The sequence below is a fragment of the Protomyctophum bolini genome, assembly GCF_963924005.1.
Source record: "Protomyctophum bolini genome assembly, chromosome: 17".
Lineage (NCBI taxonomy): Eukaryota > Metazoa > Chordata > Actinopteri > Myctophiformes > Myctophidae > Protomyctophum > Protomyctophum bolini.
This window is the reverse complement of record NC_137878.1, coordinates 34040337-34056605: the sequence shown is the minus strand read 5'-3', so window position 1 is coordinate 34056605 and position 16269 is coordinate 34040337. Positions and strand designations below refer to the sequence as shown.

At 44.3% G+C, this 16269-nt stretch overlaps 2 protein-coding genes across 2 annotated transcripts in view; both read right to left on the bottom strand.

Annotated features, from left to right (window-relative positions):
* LOC308331342 (receptor-type tyrosine-protein phosphatase U-like) overlaps window positions 1-16269 on the bottom strand; it is a 265106-nt gene that overhangs the window by 160521 nt on the left and 88316 nt on the right. The gene's annotated exons all lie outside the window — the stretch shown is intronic.
* LOC308331341 (receptor-type tyrosine-protein phosphatase U-like) overlaps window positions 1-16269 on the bottom strand; it is a 121798-nt gene that overhangs the window by 17278 nt on the left and 88251 nt on the right. The window contains exons 13-20 of the mRNA XM_080786749.1: window positions 14129-14165; window positions 11731-11869; window positions 10594-10623; window positions 9977-10137; window positions 9582-9772; window positions 7577-7649; window positions 6358-6440; window positions 2067-2103 (exon numbers count right to left, since the gene is read on the bottom strand). Coding sequence (XP_080642875.1) covers window positions 2067-2103; window positions 6358-6440; window positions 7577-7649; window positions 9582-9772; window positions 9977-10137; window positions 10594-10623; window positions 11731-11869; window positions 14129-14165 — 751 coding nt within the window. The remainder of the gene's footprint in view (window positions 1-2066; window positions 2104-6357; window positions 6441-7576; window positions 7650-9581; window positions 9773-9976; window positions 10138-10593; window positions 10624-11730; window positions 11870-14128; window positions 14166-16269) is intronic.

Here is a 16269-nt window from a genome sequence, read left to right as displayed (position 1 = left end):
GGGAGGGGTGGGTGGGATTGTTTGTTTTTGTGTTCCTTGCTTTTGCTGTTATGTGTTGTGTTTATGTGTTTTCTTTAGTCATTCATGATGTTAACGTGTCTTATTGTGATTTTTTGTCTTTAATAAAAAACATTTGATAACAAAAAAAAACAATGGATGCTGCTTGGATTTACTTGTTATGTTCATTATTCAAATTATGCAGAATATGAATGCCTTTTATACTTCTGGAAACTCACTACGCTCTATTCTTCAAACCGTTCTATTGCATCACAAAAAACTAAGCTGGAGGAACAGTTAGTGAGTAGCCGTGCCACACATTTACAGCTTAAATAACATCTGACAGCGAATCCAACCCAAAACAGACATCTATTTCACCAAAACGCCCACAAGTACAGCAACATTTGGGCCAACGGAGGGCTTTGATCTTGCAGGCTAAATCACTGTCAAACACAATCAAATTTGAGCACACTTGTACTTCTTTGCAGCATTATATTCTTCTACCTCCGCGGCTCGCCTTAACAAGACATGTGTTTGTGCTCCGGGCAAACCTTACAAGGCTCTGTCAGAGAAACAACCATAGCTGCATTTTTAAAAGGAAATAATAATACCACATGACAGCAGCTCCTGACAGCTTCTATCTATCTATCTATCTATCTATCTATCTATCTATCATAACAACCAACATATCTGCCTCCTCCTCCTCGTCATGTTCCTGTTCGTGGCTCAATCTCCACTTCCCAGTTTGGCTGAGCCAGTAACAACATCACCAGAGGGGACGTGGGAGAGACGGACACAGATTGATCCCATGGACTTGCATGGTACGCCGCGCTGTGCTTTCAGACGCCGGCTCTCGGGGAGAATTTGGCGTTTCACTGCCTCCTCTCCGTCTCCCTCCCACACCTTCATCCTTGACAGAATACAGAACGGGCCCATGCAGAGAACCTGCTGCTCTCCTACACAGGAACATGTGGCTCCAGGCTCAACTCACTGGATCAGCTTCTATGGGCTTCTGCAGCAAGCAGCCCACAGAGAGGCAGACTATTCATATGCAAACACCCACCGTTGATGCTTTACATTGAACAGTGTAGGACTTACTGTATGTTTAAAACCCTTGCGTGCAGTGTACATAGAGCAGGGGTAGGCAATCTTTGGCACCAGTGCCAACATTGGCACAAAGGAGGGTGATCACTGGCACACTGGCATAAGTGTGAGAGAGGACTTTTGGTTTAAAATAAATAATTTAAAAATGTAATCGAATAAATGAAGTCCCTCACATTTGTATGTAAATTACATCCATGCACATAATTCAACATGAATTAAAACGCTGCACGTGTGCGTGTGTGTGTCTGTGAGTGCATGTGTGTGCGCATGTGTGGTGTGTGTGTGCGTACAATACACAAACATGATAAAATAATGCAGACAGATGGTGTGAGAGACCGAGGGAGAGGGGTGTCGGAGTGGGGGGGGGGGGGGGGGGTGGGGGGGGATGTGTGATAGTATGTGTGGGAGAAAAGGAGACAATTGAATGACTTCAAGTTTTGGGAAGCGGCAAGGTTGCAACCCAAGACAAAAGACAGACAAATCAGAAGGGGGAGTGCGTTCTGAAGACATACACTGGCTGAATAAACAAACAGGAGAGGTCTAGTTGTGTTTATTTGTGTTCGTGAAATACGTCTTTGTGTCTGGGGTTTGCAGGCGAGGTAATACTTTAATGTAAAGAATAATAATGCACCACCGCCTGTCCACAGCAGAAAGACAGAGACACAGTCGGTGGTGTGACAGTGTCAGACAGACTGACGGTTACAGTGAGTTATTATGGGAGCGTTTGATGGGGGATCGGAGAACATGACGCAGGAGACAGCCAGTTGTAGCGTGATGAAACATCGGCTCCCCTGTTGTTTACACATTCATTATTCAAAGTAACAGCTCATTTCAATATCGACAGCCGATGTGTGGAGGAGGAAGAAGTGTCCAAACAAATGCCTATGCCTCACAAACATGAAAACACACCGGAATTCATCCATTGTTATGCGTTGTAATGTACGTATTCTGTGCGTGAGACTCACCCTGGGTGGCGATGAAGTGGTTGGATCGCTGGTAGCCCTGTATGAAGTTGACAGGAGGAGAGGAAAGAGGTTGGAGGAAACAGAGAGAGTGTGTCAATAATCATAAAAAATAACAATGGCCCCGGTTTCTCAAAAGACACCTCTTACACCATGGTGTAAGAGGTATGGTGTATAAGAGGTATGATTGGCTGCATGGCGGACAATCAAACACTATGTCCTTTTTTTGGAAACACTGTCAAACACAATAACATAGAAATACACAACCTAGACTAGAGCACAGCCATACCTGTCCTCATTGCGCACGTAAGGCCTCCTGCATGAATACACAAACCTGTTTCCCTAAAGCCTCTTTAGCCTACACACACCTGTCGATATGTGGCAGTATTAAAACCATTCGCAGAGAAATGTGTGGTGCGAGTGGTGACTTTCTTCATCTCATTTAAATATAAAAACTTTGAAATTAAGGCCTACAGCATCAAAGAAATTAAATTGAATTAAAAAAAAATAAGAGTGAAGAGAGCCTACTGTCAGCTGTCCAGCAGTCCAAATATTATTAAATTAAATTTCAGAATGGTAGACCTGAGGCCTACCATACCAGGCCTCAGGCCTGAGGCCTACCATTGTGTGGCACATCTATGCACGGAATGTTCACAGGCTTCATGCCCTAGAGGCAACTGAGCATGTGTAACACCATACCTCTTACACCATGGTGTAAGAGGTGTCCTTTGGGAAACCAGGCCAATAACAATGCAAACAGATTCTGGGAACTTAACCTCTAATTTCATCCCTCCTTCAATTCTCTCTCATCTCAACTCATCTCTCATTGGTCTAAGAGCTTGGGGTTGGTAGCAGAAATGTGTAAACATGTCTGCACTTATTATTTATAAATGTAATGAAACATTTCACAGCCCACCAAAACAGAATTGTGCTCTGCTACTGACGATTGCTTTTTATTGAGATGCCGCTTGCTTGTCTTTTGTTGTGATATCTCACTTAACATTATGAAATGATGGTCTTTGTCCCTGCCGGCGTCTGTGAGCCGGGTCATTATAAACAGAGTGAGAAAGCTGCATGCCAATAACGGTGGACTGGCTGTCAGCTCCCATCATGCATCTGGGCCCATTGGTCCTACACAGACAGTGAATCTGTGATCTTTGACTTATTATATCTGAGTGTCTCGGACTGATCTGGCTGTCCAGATTTAAGGGAATCAGCTGTCACATCAATCAGGGAACTACAGTCTTAGTACGCTGAAATAGAAGCTATTTTTCTTGTGTCAATAACCAAAATATGTTTGAAAACTTAGCAAAACTATGGTAGGCAGGTTCTGAATTGTCCGCACAGACCTCCTCTGTAGAAACAAATGGTGCCATCTACTGTAATAATGAACATTAGTGAGGACCAATTAGTCTACAAAAATGTCGGAATAAAGTTGAGATGGACGGCCATTGCTATGGAAAAGTGCAGCGATCACAATTCCCATGAGCCTTTTGGTGCCGAACTCCCACAGATCAACCGGTTTCTTATCCGTTGCCTTGGCAACAGTGGTGCCCAAGGGGAGGCAAGCAAGGACATAAAGCCATTTGCAAAACAAGGATAGAAAGGAAAAAGATAACATGCACAAGTCTACTACTGCACGCACCACACAACACCACACAAACCCATTATCCAAAATAAATAGTGTGTTTCTGAAGTGCTTTTAAAAAACATGTCTCCCTTTTATGTTCCAATATCTAAGACCAAAGAAAATCTAAATTCAGTGTGTGCGCACCAAAGATTAGTTTAAAATCGCCCAAAGGACTTAAGAAAAGTGTTTTTCTAGCCTGGTCCAGCGACCGTGATTTCTGGTGATTAAGGATGCATCAACATCAAATAACTCAGGGTGAGAATCTGATTACACATGAAAGAAGGGAGGTAAAGAGCCAGTTTGGATCAAGAACTCAGAGGAATTGTAGTGGTCATCAAGGCTTAGCAGCTCATAGCAGGAGAGAGGAAAGGATGGGTGGGGGGGGTGGTGTGTGGGGGGGGGGGGGGGGCTGCTATAGGAGATGAGCCAGGGAGAGCTGGCAGGGACACAGAGGGCAAAGCCCTGCATCGCGAGCGAAGATCCCGCGGGAGCCGACATAAATCTTTTTGTCAGCAGGCAGGTTTTAAATTAGGCGGAGATGGGCGATCAAAAAAAACTACCTGCAAAGTCCTGCAATAAGCCGGATATATGTAGCGCAACGTGTGGGCGTGCAAGCCGTGCATTACTTTAACTTGATATTATGAACACATTTATCTTACGACTAAATTCAGAGGAGAACATAATTTTTTAAACGTTCCCGAGTCCCGACAGGTATATGCAAAATGCATCTATTTAACAACCTACTGTCAAGCAGTAAATCCAACCAAGCCCACTGTGTCGCTGTCCGTGGTGCTGTATTGGCCATCTCTCTCTCTCTCTCTCTCTCTCTCTCTCTGATTGTGTTTGCAATGTTTTTGGAGCAAAATATAAATAGTTTAGGATTGCAGCTGGGAGCAGCAGCCAGACAGCAGACAGCACGGACAGGAATCCACTGGGAGTGGGACTGAGAAAACCCCAATGGATGGGGTGTGTGTGTGTGTGTGTGTGTGTGTGTGTGTGTGTGTGGGGGGGGGGGGGTTGGGGTAGATGGAAAGAGAAGAGAAGTCAAATACTTACTTCCCTGTTTATCCGAATCTAATGGGCGCCAAATGTTGGGGGAGGGGGCAGAGAGAGAGAGAGAGAGAGAGAGAGAGAGAGAGAGAGAGAGAGAGAGAGAGAGAGAGAGAGAGAGAGAGAGAGAGAGAGAGAGAGAGAGAGAGAGAGAGAGAGAGAGATAGAGATAGAGATAGAGATAGAGATAGAGATAGAGATAGAGATAGAGATAGAGATAGAGATAGAGATAGAGAGATAGAGAGAGAGGAGGGAAGGAGGGGGAGGAAACAAGAGCTAGTTATAGTGATCACAGTACAGTGGGAGTCTGGGAGAGGGAGGATGAAATGCTTTGAAAAGAAAAGCAACAAGCCACAATCACAATCATCTTAAAAAAGAGTCATGAGGTCACACAGTTTTATAACAAGAATGTTTTGTTACACTCTCTCGACTTCTTGGGGAAGCGCCGACATCTGACAACATAATGGCCAACATCCCTGGTTCGATTCCAGTTGATCTTTGTGACATTTTCTTTCCTTTTAACCTTTGGGAAATGGAAAGAGTCCATCTACGGTGACCTAGGTGCCTTCCATTAATCACACAGAATCAGTCCATTGTAAGGTGATAAACCAGGGGTTGTGCCTGCCATGGCATGCAGGCAGTGCTGTAGACAGCACGCTTAATGACACCAGAGAGCTTTGATTTTAATGGAGTCTAAGAGAGCAGGCACTGTCCTGCTGCACAAGCAGTGAGGTTAAATAACCCTTCTTCAAACCACTTAACGCTTCTGCGTCAGGCATCAATCCAGTTCTTGTCCTCCTTCCAGCTGCTTTTGTCAAAGACACGATGGTGAAACTAAAGGCCCTAATGCAGTATCCAGAGAGTACAACAAGCCCTATCGAACCTCTTCACTTTCACATCACTTTATAAGCACTTAACGTGACTGCATCCTGGGCTAAAACAGAGCCTGAGTTCTTAAAGAGAGGCTTTTCAGTGCCAACTCTGAAGTCTGAATGACCTTTTTTACATTATGAACCAACAGCAGAATAAAAAGGTAATTCTTCTTGTACGAAGTGCTGTGATGAGATGTGACAGGTGCTATGCTCTGCTGCTGGGATTGGAGAGGCTTTCTGAGATCCTCACTCTGTGTGATCAAAACCAACAACAGATGAGAGGATCAAGCCTGCTCTATCGGAGCCAACTGGGGCTCTATACGGTGCGTAGGGCACATACCTCACATACCAAGGCTCTAATGCCTTGACAGTGACTCCCTGGTTCGATTCCCGGGCAGGCCGGACCATTTGCTGCCTATCACTCACTTCCTGTTTCCTCTCTCTCTCTCTCTCTCTCCACTGTATGAATATAGGCAGAAAAGCCCCAAAATATCCTAAAGAAAAGAATATAGAGCTATTTAGAGCTTATTTTAACAACACCACCACCTAAAGTATAGACCAACGCTGAGCCATGTGATCGTGAAATGACAAGCCAGCATTCTCAAACAGAAAGTCCAGAATGTCCCGGATCCCCTCTAATCCTGGGTCAATACCAGGTTACCAGGGGGTCTAGTATGGACTGCTGTTGGTGTAGGACAGGATAAAGAACAAAGTGAAGGAGGCGGAGGTTAAAGTGACTTACATCGATGTAGTTGGCGTTGACATAGTCAGAGTCAGAGTTGGGGTCTGCCAGCAAAGAGTGCAGTTTGACTTGATGACGATCATCTGCAATGCATCAAGGAAGAACAAATTAGCACTCTTTGATAACTGATCCAATAATAGTTATTTTAGAACTGCATTTTCACAAACTTAAAGGAACACTCCACTGTCAAATGTGTGGATGTTTAGTCGATTTCTGATACAAACTGTGTAAATCGAAAAAGAAACATTTTGATTACATGCAATACCAGCTGAGATAATTATGGAGGGGCACTCCTATACCCAGCTTTGAGTGTTTGTGTGAACACAAACATTGGCTTGTGATTGGCTGATCACTCCATACGGACGATTTGAATGGCTGAGCAGTACATATTGAAGATAAAAGTCATGTCACAAAAGTATGATTCTTTTTCATTTTCTATCACATGACACGTTGCTGTCTGAACCCACAATACCCATAATTCACTGTGCCGGCTTGGTTCCAATGCTGTTCAGAGCATAAGATAAAGACATTACATCAATAACTTTCAATGTATTCCATATACCACATAGATACATATCACATGATCATAATACAGATAACAGAACTAGATACCACATATAGACAATCAACATTATAGTCACAGAATCACCCATTACAGAACTAAATGCCACAGGGAGGGGTCGGGGAGGTGGAGAGAATTTGAACGCTGACATCTGAACAACCACTGAGTCAGCTTGGCATGTAGAGTGAACACAGAGTAACTTAAAAGGACCACTTGATTGAATTGTAGGCGTGAGTGAGTTAGCTGGCAGCGAATGAGAGTGAAGGGAGTTGATGTGGAGATTGACAGCTGATTTAAAGGAGCAGAATGAATTACTGTTAGAGAATGAATTAAGTCAAGGGGGTCCGTGAATTAAATAAAATAAACCTTCTGACTTCCATGTCTCAATGAACTATCGCTGCGCTGGATTTGATCATTAGTCCTACTGATAAAGGTATGGAGATAATATGTTGAAAAACAGCAGAGCATTCCTTTAATAACAACCATGCAACATTAAGGGGCATTAAGTACATAGGATAATGTCAGTTAATATTATATCTACAACACACTGGGAATATAAAAATATAAAAAAATGTTTATGGCAATTAAATGCACCAAACTTCTATTTGTTTCCTTCTGAGCTGTGTACTGTTAGCTGTGTCGCTAATTGTGACTTACGGCTGAGTAAACTATCATGTCTTCCTTTAGGCTTGTCCTTCTTCTTTGTCGCATCCCAGCCATCGAAAAAGCTCTGGAAAGAAAAAGCAACAAAACTCATTATAAATCTATCTACATAATGATGACACACAGGTAAGATGAAAATAAATGAATGGGGAGGAAAAAAAGAAAGAAAGAAAAAGATGGGTGGTGAGTGAGCGAACACAGGATCAGTGGCTCCAGTCACGTCACGTTCCGCCTCACGATAATTCACACTGATTGCCTAGCTCCGTCTGTGGGCACAGTCCGTCAAAGGTGGTCCAATCCCCTGTGGGCGAGGGGGAATGACAAATTGGGACCAACCTGAGGCACGCGCAACAAATCAGGGACACCATTGTGATCTGGGATTACTTCAGCCACTGGGTAAGCTAGGTTCTTAGATCTCGCTCGTCACCAACGTATACATTTTTGAGTGGTAAAACCACTCTTTCACCACCTGTGCGCAACCTAACCCCCCGGGGACCCCCACACGGAGTTGCACCAGTCACTTCACACAGGTGTGATTTTTAGAATTTGACTGTTTGACAAATTGAGCAACTTTCACTTAGTTCAGTAATATATGCCTGCAAGATACCTGCAAACATGGGTCACTGCTTATGAAGGAAACCAGTTCTCTCCCACCTCCCTCCCCCCTCCCCCAAAACATCCACAATGCCTTGCAAAAAAAGGCAAGATAAATTGCACCAGCACTGACCCGGTGGGAAATAAGCGTTATGAAGTGTGACAGCGGTGTGCAAGCTGATCCTCTTCATCTTGTTTATTTCTCCAGGCAATGAGGATGAGGAGCCAGACTGAAAAAGCCACCCACATATTGATTTTGGGAGGTGAACCCATGGAATAATTTAATTAATCTAAATCTAAGTGTATTTGGATTCCTGCAGGTGGATGTGGAAAAGAAGAAGAAAAAGGTAAAAGGCTTATCGCCACCGGCAGAAGTGAGAAACTTTGCATCGAAGTTCAAGGGGAAGCAAAGGGGACTTCATTTTTAAAAGGATAATTACAGGTCTAGCTGTATTATCTCTGCCATGGGGCTGAAATGAAACTAGACTTTATTTAAGCAATATTACACGAGAGGGTGTGGTTTAACGTGATTCTTGCCACGACAGTGATGCGGTCAGGAACGAGACGTAGTCGAGTTCCGCAAGCATCACTGAAGTGCTACGAAATGCACTTAAAATGGGGCACAGCTAGGATGTGCACCACATCTGTTATTATGGATCACGCCGCAATTCTAGGCAAACTCCGGTGTGATTGGCCAGTAGTCGCTGTGTTCTCGTTTTTGCAACTATGCCTAAACCTAACCCTAACCTCAGTAAAACTATGCCTAAACCTAACCTACAGTAAGTAAAACTATGCCTAAACCTAGCCCTAACCTCAGTAAAACTATGCGTAAACCTATAACCTAACCTCAGTAAAAAATATACATAAATCTAACCTTAACCCTAGCTCGCATCACTTAATTGTATGGTGAGACGTACTGTAGGAGGACCCTAGGCAGGAGACAAGCCCTAGTCCTAGAGACCTCTCAGTGCCTGCAGTCCCCCAAGAATACACAAGGCAGAGAGAGCCTTCTGTTGGTCCTCGCAGGAGAGAAAGGACATGTGGGCGGATTCACGGGGGGTGCCCTGGGCACGGCGGTCGCTGGGGTGTGGTCAGCATTGGTTTGCTACACCTGGCCAGCAGGTTGCGAACTTCCCTGTTGGCCGGGTGTGGCCCTCCCTCGCGGTGCTGGTTGCGCCTCTGTGATGGCTGAGCCCGGGGCGCCCCTCTGCGGATTCGTCTATAGCTGGAAGTCTACTGCTGACACGCCAACTGGAGAGTGTTGTGGTTAAGTGTCGAAACACTCTAAGACGGTTGGAGACCGCCCGATGACCTCTCTTCCAGGCCAAGGCTTCATCCACTAGAAATGTATTACAGTCGCATCTTTGATGTATTCACAAACCATATACAACCCCTCAACTCTCACCTCATACTCCTGCTTGAAGCCGTATCCCTCGCCAGTCTTCATCTGGTTGATGTGTTGGAGGAGGTCAGCCACGCGTACCGCTGGGTGGAGCTGACCCGTGTGATAGGGAGAGCTCTTCCTCCGACAGAGGCGGTGAGGGGAGGAGCCTCCCAGGAGGCTGCTTGACTCGTTCATAGAGGAACGCTGTTCATCTGGGCACACGTTGAAGTCTGTGTTAGCAAACATTTCAATCTCAATGCACACAACATGATACTATATTGTTTTATGCTGGAACTGTTGAAACTGCCTAAAGGGCAGACTCAAGACAGACCCATTTTAATAGAAAATAAAGTATATCTACAGTCTGTTGGCCAACTGGTTTTCAGAGAACAGCCGGAAAGTTGTGCCTCTCTTACTTCGAGCGTTGCAGCTGTGGGCGTCCATGAAAGAGTGCGTCATCTTCTCATCTAGCTGCAGGGTACTCTGGTCCGTCATGCTGCAATCCAGAGAGCTCAGCTTACGACCTTTCTCCTGACGATACGACATGGCCGCCTTGTTGATGCTCACATTATTCCTACTGAACAGGTAGAGATAGAGGCATGGGGGGAAGAGAGAGATGTGAGAGAGATGTGAGAGAGAGAGAGAGAGAGAGAGAGAGAGAGAGAGAGGTGGGAGGAAAGTGGAGTGGGCATGCGAGGGGGGGGTGAGTAAGTGAGTTGGAGGGAGTCAGTAGGGGGTAGGGAGGGAATGATTGAGGAGATGAGAAATTGGATGGAATGGAGAAAATAACAGGAAAGACATTGAAAACGGTGAGGGATGGAAAGTGAGATTTGGTGATACCAAGAGAGGTGTTAAGGGAGAGCAACGGGGTAGAATGACAGCAAGAAAGAAAGAAAACAAGAAAGAAAGAAAGAAAGAAAGAAAGAAAGAAAGAAAGAAAGAAAGAATTGAGGTAAAGTAGAGATGAGGTGGATTTTGGTTAGAGTGGGTTACGGGTGACATCAGTATGGGGCAGGATTGAGAAGTCACTTACAGGTAGTAAGGGTAAGTATAGAAGTCCCTTCTGATTAGCATGAAGGAGAGAGAGAGAGAGAGAGAGAGAGAGAGAGAGAGAGAGAGAGAGAGAGAGAGCGAGAGTGAGAGCGAGAGAGAGAGCGAAAGCGAGAGAGAGAGAGCGAGAGAGAGAGAATGATCACATGGTTTATCAAGATGGCCATCAGGGAGACGAACTTGGCATGTGACTGGAAACTTTGAACATTAGTAGATACCACCAAAGCTCAAAGTTGGAGGTAGTTTGTGATGTACAGTAGACACTCAAAGGACACTAGTGCACATGCTTTTGGGCCTGGGTGAGCATGAGCAAGTTTCCTTTTTAGGGCGGGGATTTTCTGTGCCCTCTGCAGATAATAAATAGCCCTGTGATACAACCACAGGGCTAATTATAAACACATCTGTTCTCTTTCTCTCTCGCTGGGTGGCATGTGGCCATGTAGCTGGCTAGACGTATAGTTTGCGAATCTTATGAATCACTTCCCTCTTCCACAAAATCCCATTAATTCTGCCTCTATGCTACTGGAGAAGAAAATACCATGGGTGTTGGTAAAAAAAAGGGGTAAAACATTTCTTCCTAACCAATTACCAGCTCATCTAGTCGCACCTCACAGCCGCTGGCCTCATGTAATTGAGTGGCCAATGGAATAACATGCACCGTGATGAAATATTTCATACCAAGAGAGTGTCAAGACATTGCCTAGTGAGAGGAGGTGCAGGTGTAGTTGACGACGGGCGTAATTTGCTGGTGGAAAGCAGCCAATTATTCAAATGCGACTGTAGTGAATTCAGTTATTTATTTGAATTTTCTGGGGAGCTACTCAGAAAGCATACAGAACTTGGTATTAGAATGAAACGCAAAAGGTTGGCTGAAGCGTGTAGAATGTAGGATTAATGCTCTGCTATTTCACTATAACACTTGTAATTCATTCTCATTGCCAAATGCATTTCTCAGTAGAGCACAGCTGTCAAAGTGGAATAGAGATAAATGTACTCCTCTGGATGTACGACTTAGGAGCACCACCAACTCCACACTGTAGATGTAGAACCAGCAGTACATGGATCATGGCTCTGACGTCATAAATCACTTCAGACTGACTTTCACATGTACAGTACATACCCCTTCTTGACAACGATGACAATGGCCCCCAGAAGCAGGATGAGGACCACCAGACCTCCAGCACAGGCTCCCAGGATCAAGCCCATGTCCTCTGCATGCTGGGATACCTCCAGAGTCCGCTTGGAGTCCTTGCATGCAGCTGCCCAGAGGAACAAAGACATAGTGCATTTCATTACTTGTGCAAGCAGAGCGCGCAAGTAATAGTTAGTAAATGTGTGGGCTAATATAAATAAATCATCATCATTGGCAGGGAATGAGTTGGATGGTCTCTCTCGTTCAGGGAGGCTATTTTCCATGGCAGACTCATGTCACAATAATGTCACCGTCTCTACGTATCATTTGTCTACATATTTCCATCACACCCAGCCAGGGGCTTGAAATCACTCTGTCTCTGAATCATCATTTGGGCTCCCCTGGTGTTTTTCCTGGCGTTGCGTTCGAGTAGCTCAGTTGGTTGGTAGAGCTCTCGCCTTTGGACCAACAAGTTCATGGGTTCGATCCAGGGCACCGCCAACTCAGCGTATGAGTAGCATGGCTTGGGTGCGTGAAGTACTGGGAGCTGGTGGTAGGTGTGGCGCTCCACCTCAGCAATCCATCTCCCTGGGGTCTATATAGTGCATTGTTACAGGGACATAGTGTCCCCGCTGAGCGGCTAATGGCCAGAATAGGTTATCACAAAAGCCAAACGATTTCTCCCTCGGCATGTCTCAGCTGCACAGTGGTGACAACTGTCTCAGACATTGCTTACAGGGAGGTTGAGAAATAAATAACAGAACTTGTCTGTCATACAAATACATGTCATGTGCTACCTTGGATGCCAAGGACGTGTACTGTATACACGTGTACTGTATACACGTCCTATCAAATAAAATGGTAGAATGCCAATGATGTGTATACATGTCTTAAGGTGCTTTATATTGATGAATGTACTGTAGGTCCCGGTCCCTAAGCTACGTACATCTCGTTAGCTCTGGAATGCTAGCGTGATGTAGACGGGCAATCACCCGGAAATCTAAATGAATCAGTTCGGTTCATGGACCTTTGCCTCAAGCAAATCCACACAGGGTGGAAGGAATTGACAGGGCCAAAATAATTAATTAATTAATTCATAAGATACGTTAAACGACACTTCCTAATGCCTTCACTCATACAAGACATGCACTACAGACATTTTTAGACCTTTTTAGAAATGTTAAGTATTTTAAGTAATAATTAAGGATGTGTGGGGATCAATGCATGCAGTTCCACAGACATGCTGCTATCTCACAACATGTACTAGATAAGTCACTCTGCTCTTAGCCCCATTTTGAGAGAAAAGCCATTATATTAAAACTCAATGCAGCAAGCATCCAGCAATGGGAATGCAGGAAATGAGAAAGGGTTTGTAAGAATGGGTGACACAGTGTTTTATCTCCATTTCCTGGCATTAGCCTGTAATTAATCAGATAGTGTCCTTCATGTCATCTGTGAGCCTAATCCTTGTGTTGTAAACACAAAAAGAGGAGAGAACATGGGACTGTACGGAGGCAGAGACGGCCAAAACAACAGCCAGGATACTGTGTTTAGATCACCACTGGACAGGAAATAGAACAATATCAATATGTCCTCAGGGCCATGATCATATACTGTAGGACCAAAGGATGTTTCATATAAATATGCCTGCGAATGCACCTCCTCTGCTTTTGTATCGCAGCGACAGACAATAGTGAGGCGGGAACCTTTGATGTCACAGTGCTTCAGATAAGAAAGGTAGAGTTTGGGCAGAGGGATCCTATTTAACATAGCCCTTTCTCAAGAGTACTATGAGATTCTGACACAATTCGATAGGGAGGGGAAGAGAGGGGCTATAATTCAGCACCTTTTCTTCATCTGCTTACTCACTCTCCATCTCTCTCTCTCTCTCTCTCTCTCTCTCTCTCTCTCTGCATAGGTGGTACGAGGGTGAGTGTGAGTATCAGTGTGAATTTACTGTATCTCTTCCACGTCTCAAGGCCTCTCTCTCTCCCCCTCTCAGGAAGCAGAATACGGTGCTACGCTCTCTATTTCAAAGCTACGCAACGGGGACAATGCCAAAATGTCAACGTCAATAATTTGAAGAGTGAGAGAGAGAACAGAAAGTCAATGTCAGAGGAGATGGCTTCATGTTTAGCGTTCAGCTGTCTGCTTGTTCTCAATGTCAAAACCCTGGAGCATCAGCCTGATCTGAGGACAGCTCTGTCACTCACTGGGACACGGAGCCTTATACACAAATACTTTAAAACACTTCAATAAGAAACTGTCACTTCTAACAGGTACAGATCTGCAGTACGCAGTAAAATGTGTTAAAGTGTTAAATTAACAATGGATTTTATGTTTATACTAGAGTCTATAGAATAGAATATAATATAAAAGAAGGTACCTTTGCGCGCAATCCGGATGCAGTTGATTCGCATCTCCTGTGGGGAGAAAACAGAAGAAACACGTTTGAATTCAAATCATACTGTGTAACCTCCATTTAGTGGTCTTTTTTGCGACACCCCTGGGTATCTCCACTGTAGGAAATGTTAATTTAGAGTTAAATTAACAATGAGGATGTTACATTGTAGATTGGGGTCCCAGAGATAAGAAATTGTATCCAATGAGGGTGCATTTGAAATATATTTCTTGAAATAAAAAAAGGCTGAGAACCACTGGTGTAGGTTACTGTAGCCTGTCAAAGTCACAGAGACCCCCTTATGTGTGATGGTAGCCTGGAAACGATATCTCATCATCATCTCATCTTATGTGTGATGGTAGCCTGGAAACCATTCGCACTGGTTGACATCCCAATGTGATGCGTCAGCCCGCCTGCCCCAGCTATCCTCCTCATCCACCCCATGGGGCACACAAAATTAAATTTAGATTTCAAGATGCTAAATCAGACTTTATGAGCAATTATGTTAATATGCGCTCCGAGAGTGGAGTCAGAACCTTTTCACCAAAAACGGCACCAAACTGTCTTTGTTAATGGAAAGTCTCTTCCAAATAGACTTTCATCTCCTGCTGTCTCTGGAGGCGAAAGATAAGTCACATTTACCTCTCCCAATGAGAGGTTATTAAAGCTGCTGCTGCTAATATGTCATCTCCTGTCCTTTGTCAAAGTGTCCTCCTGGCCTAAACACTGTCCAGCGCCCTGCGAGAGACGTGGGATAAATCACTGAGGAGCTGTGAATATAAACACCTCCCTTTAGCTGCCAATCAATGTGACAGCAGGGAGTTACAGGTGAATAATTCTGAGGAACACAAACTGAAAAATATGTTTTTGGGGAGAAATACCAGACTGAAAGCTCATCAATGGTACAGCCGTGCTAATTCAGTAATTCACTCGCTCGCTCACTCACTCACTCACTTACCGTACTCACTCACTCATCCGTTCATTCAACACGTTGTTGGTTGATTGTTTGGTTCATTCATTCATTCATTCAAATGATTGTTGTAGATGGGGAAGATCAACAGACAGTGTTCCATAGATGAGTGAGTATCACAAATCATCGTCTCTCACAGGCGTCGACCACACTAATTACTCTTTCAATCAAGTGACAGATCATGTCCACCGTAAGCTAGATATTTATTTATCCAACACAATTCTCACCATAAATTGTACCCCCTCTTACTGCTAAGCAGCCCACATCACATGGAAGAAAAGAAAGTGCTGTCATTAAAGAAACAGATCAGTGATATTTTTGTTTGCTTCTGTGTGGAGCTTGTGACATGATAATTAACACCCACAATGACATTCAGAGTCTGTTTTGTCATTTGAATGGCAGCAAGGGGCACTTTTCTAGTTTTCTTCTAAAGTGCTTTGAAAAAGTTCCAGTGTGTTTGTGTCCACGTATTCCGTGTATTTTGTGGTGTTTCTGTTCTCCACCAGGACTATCCTTATTCATGCTTGACCCACCACCTTGACCTCCCCATTCTCCTCTGGCCGATTCTATTTACGAGGGCAGATAATCAATAAACCGGTACCCCCCCCCCCCCATAAAGCACTGCAGCAAGATGTATTAAATTATTAATAGCAGTAACACCTTTACACTGATATACAAGGCTGCTAAACTCCACAGTCAAAAGAATAATATAAAACATAATGATAAATTGAGTCAGACACAAACCAAGGACCTTCTTATGCCCTGATGGCCTCTCTACCCACATTGTAGGCTATTTAGTGCCTTCAAAAGCATATTACAATGTGTTTCTGACAAGCAGTGAACAAACCTAAACCGACTGTCAAGGTTGCTAAGGCATAAAGGTCATGTGTCTACACTCTGGAAACAGCAGCAGCAGACAACTAGAAAAAGTGCCCCTCTGGGCACAGGTCTCCACCAGGCCAGGTCAGGTTGTGGCCTCCTGGTGGCGCTATAATAGGCCAATGTGAAAAGGGTGCCATTTCTTCTTATGCTTTTGATGGAAATTGGATGATTTTAGGCATTTTGTTCCAAAAATGTGTTTTGCAAAAATCCACCTGTTGGTGGCACTATAACAGGAGAATGTGAAAAGGGTGGGATATATTCCTCAGCCTAGTAG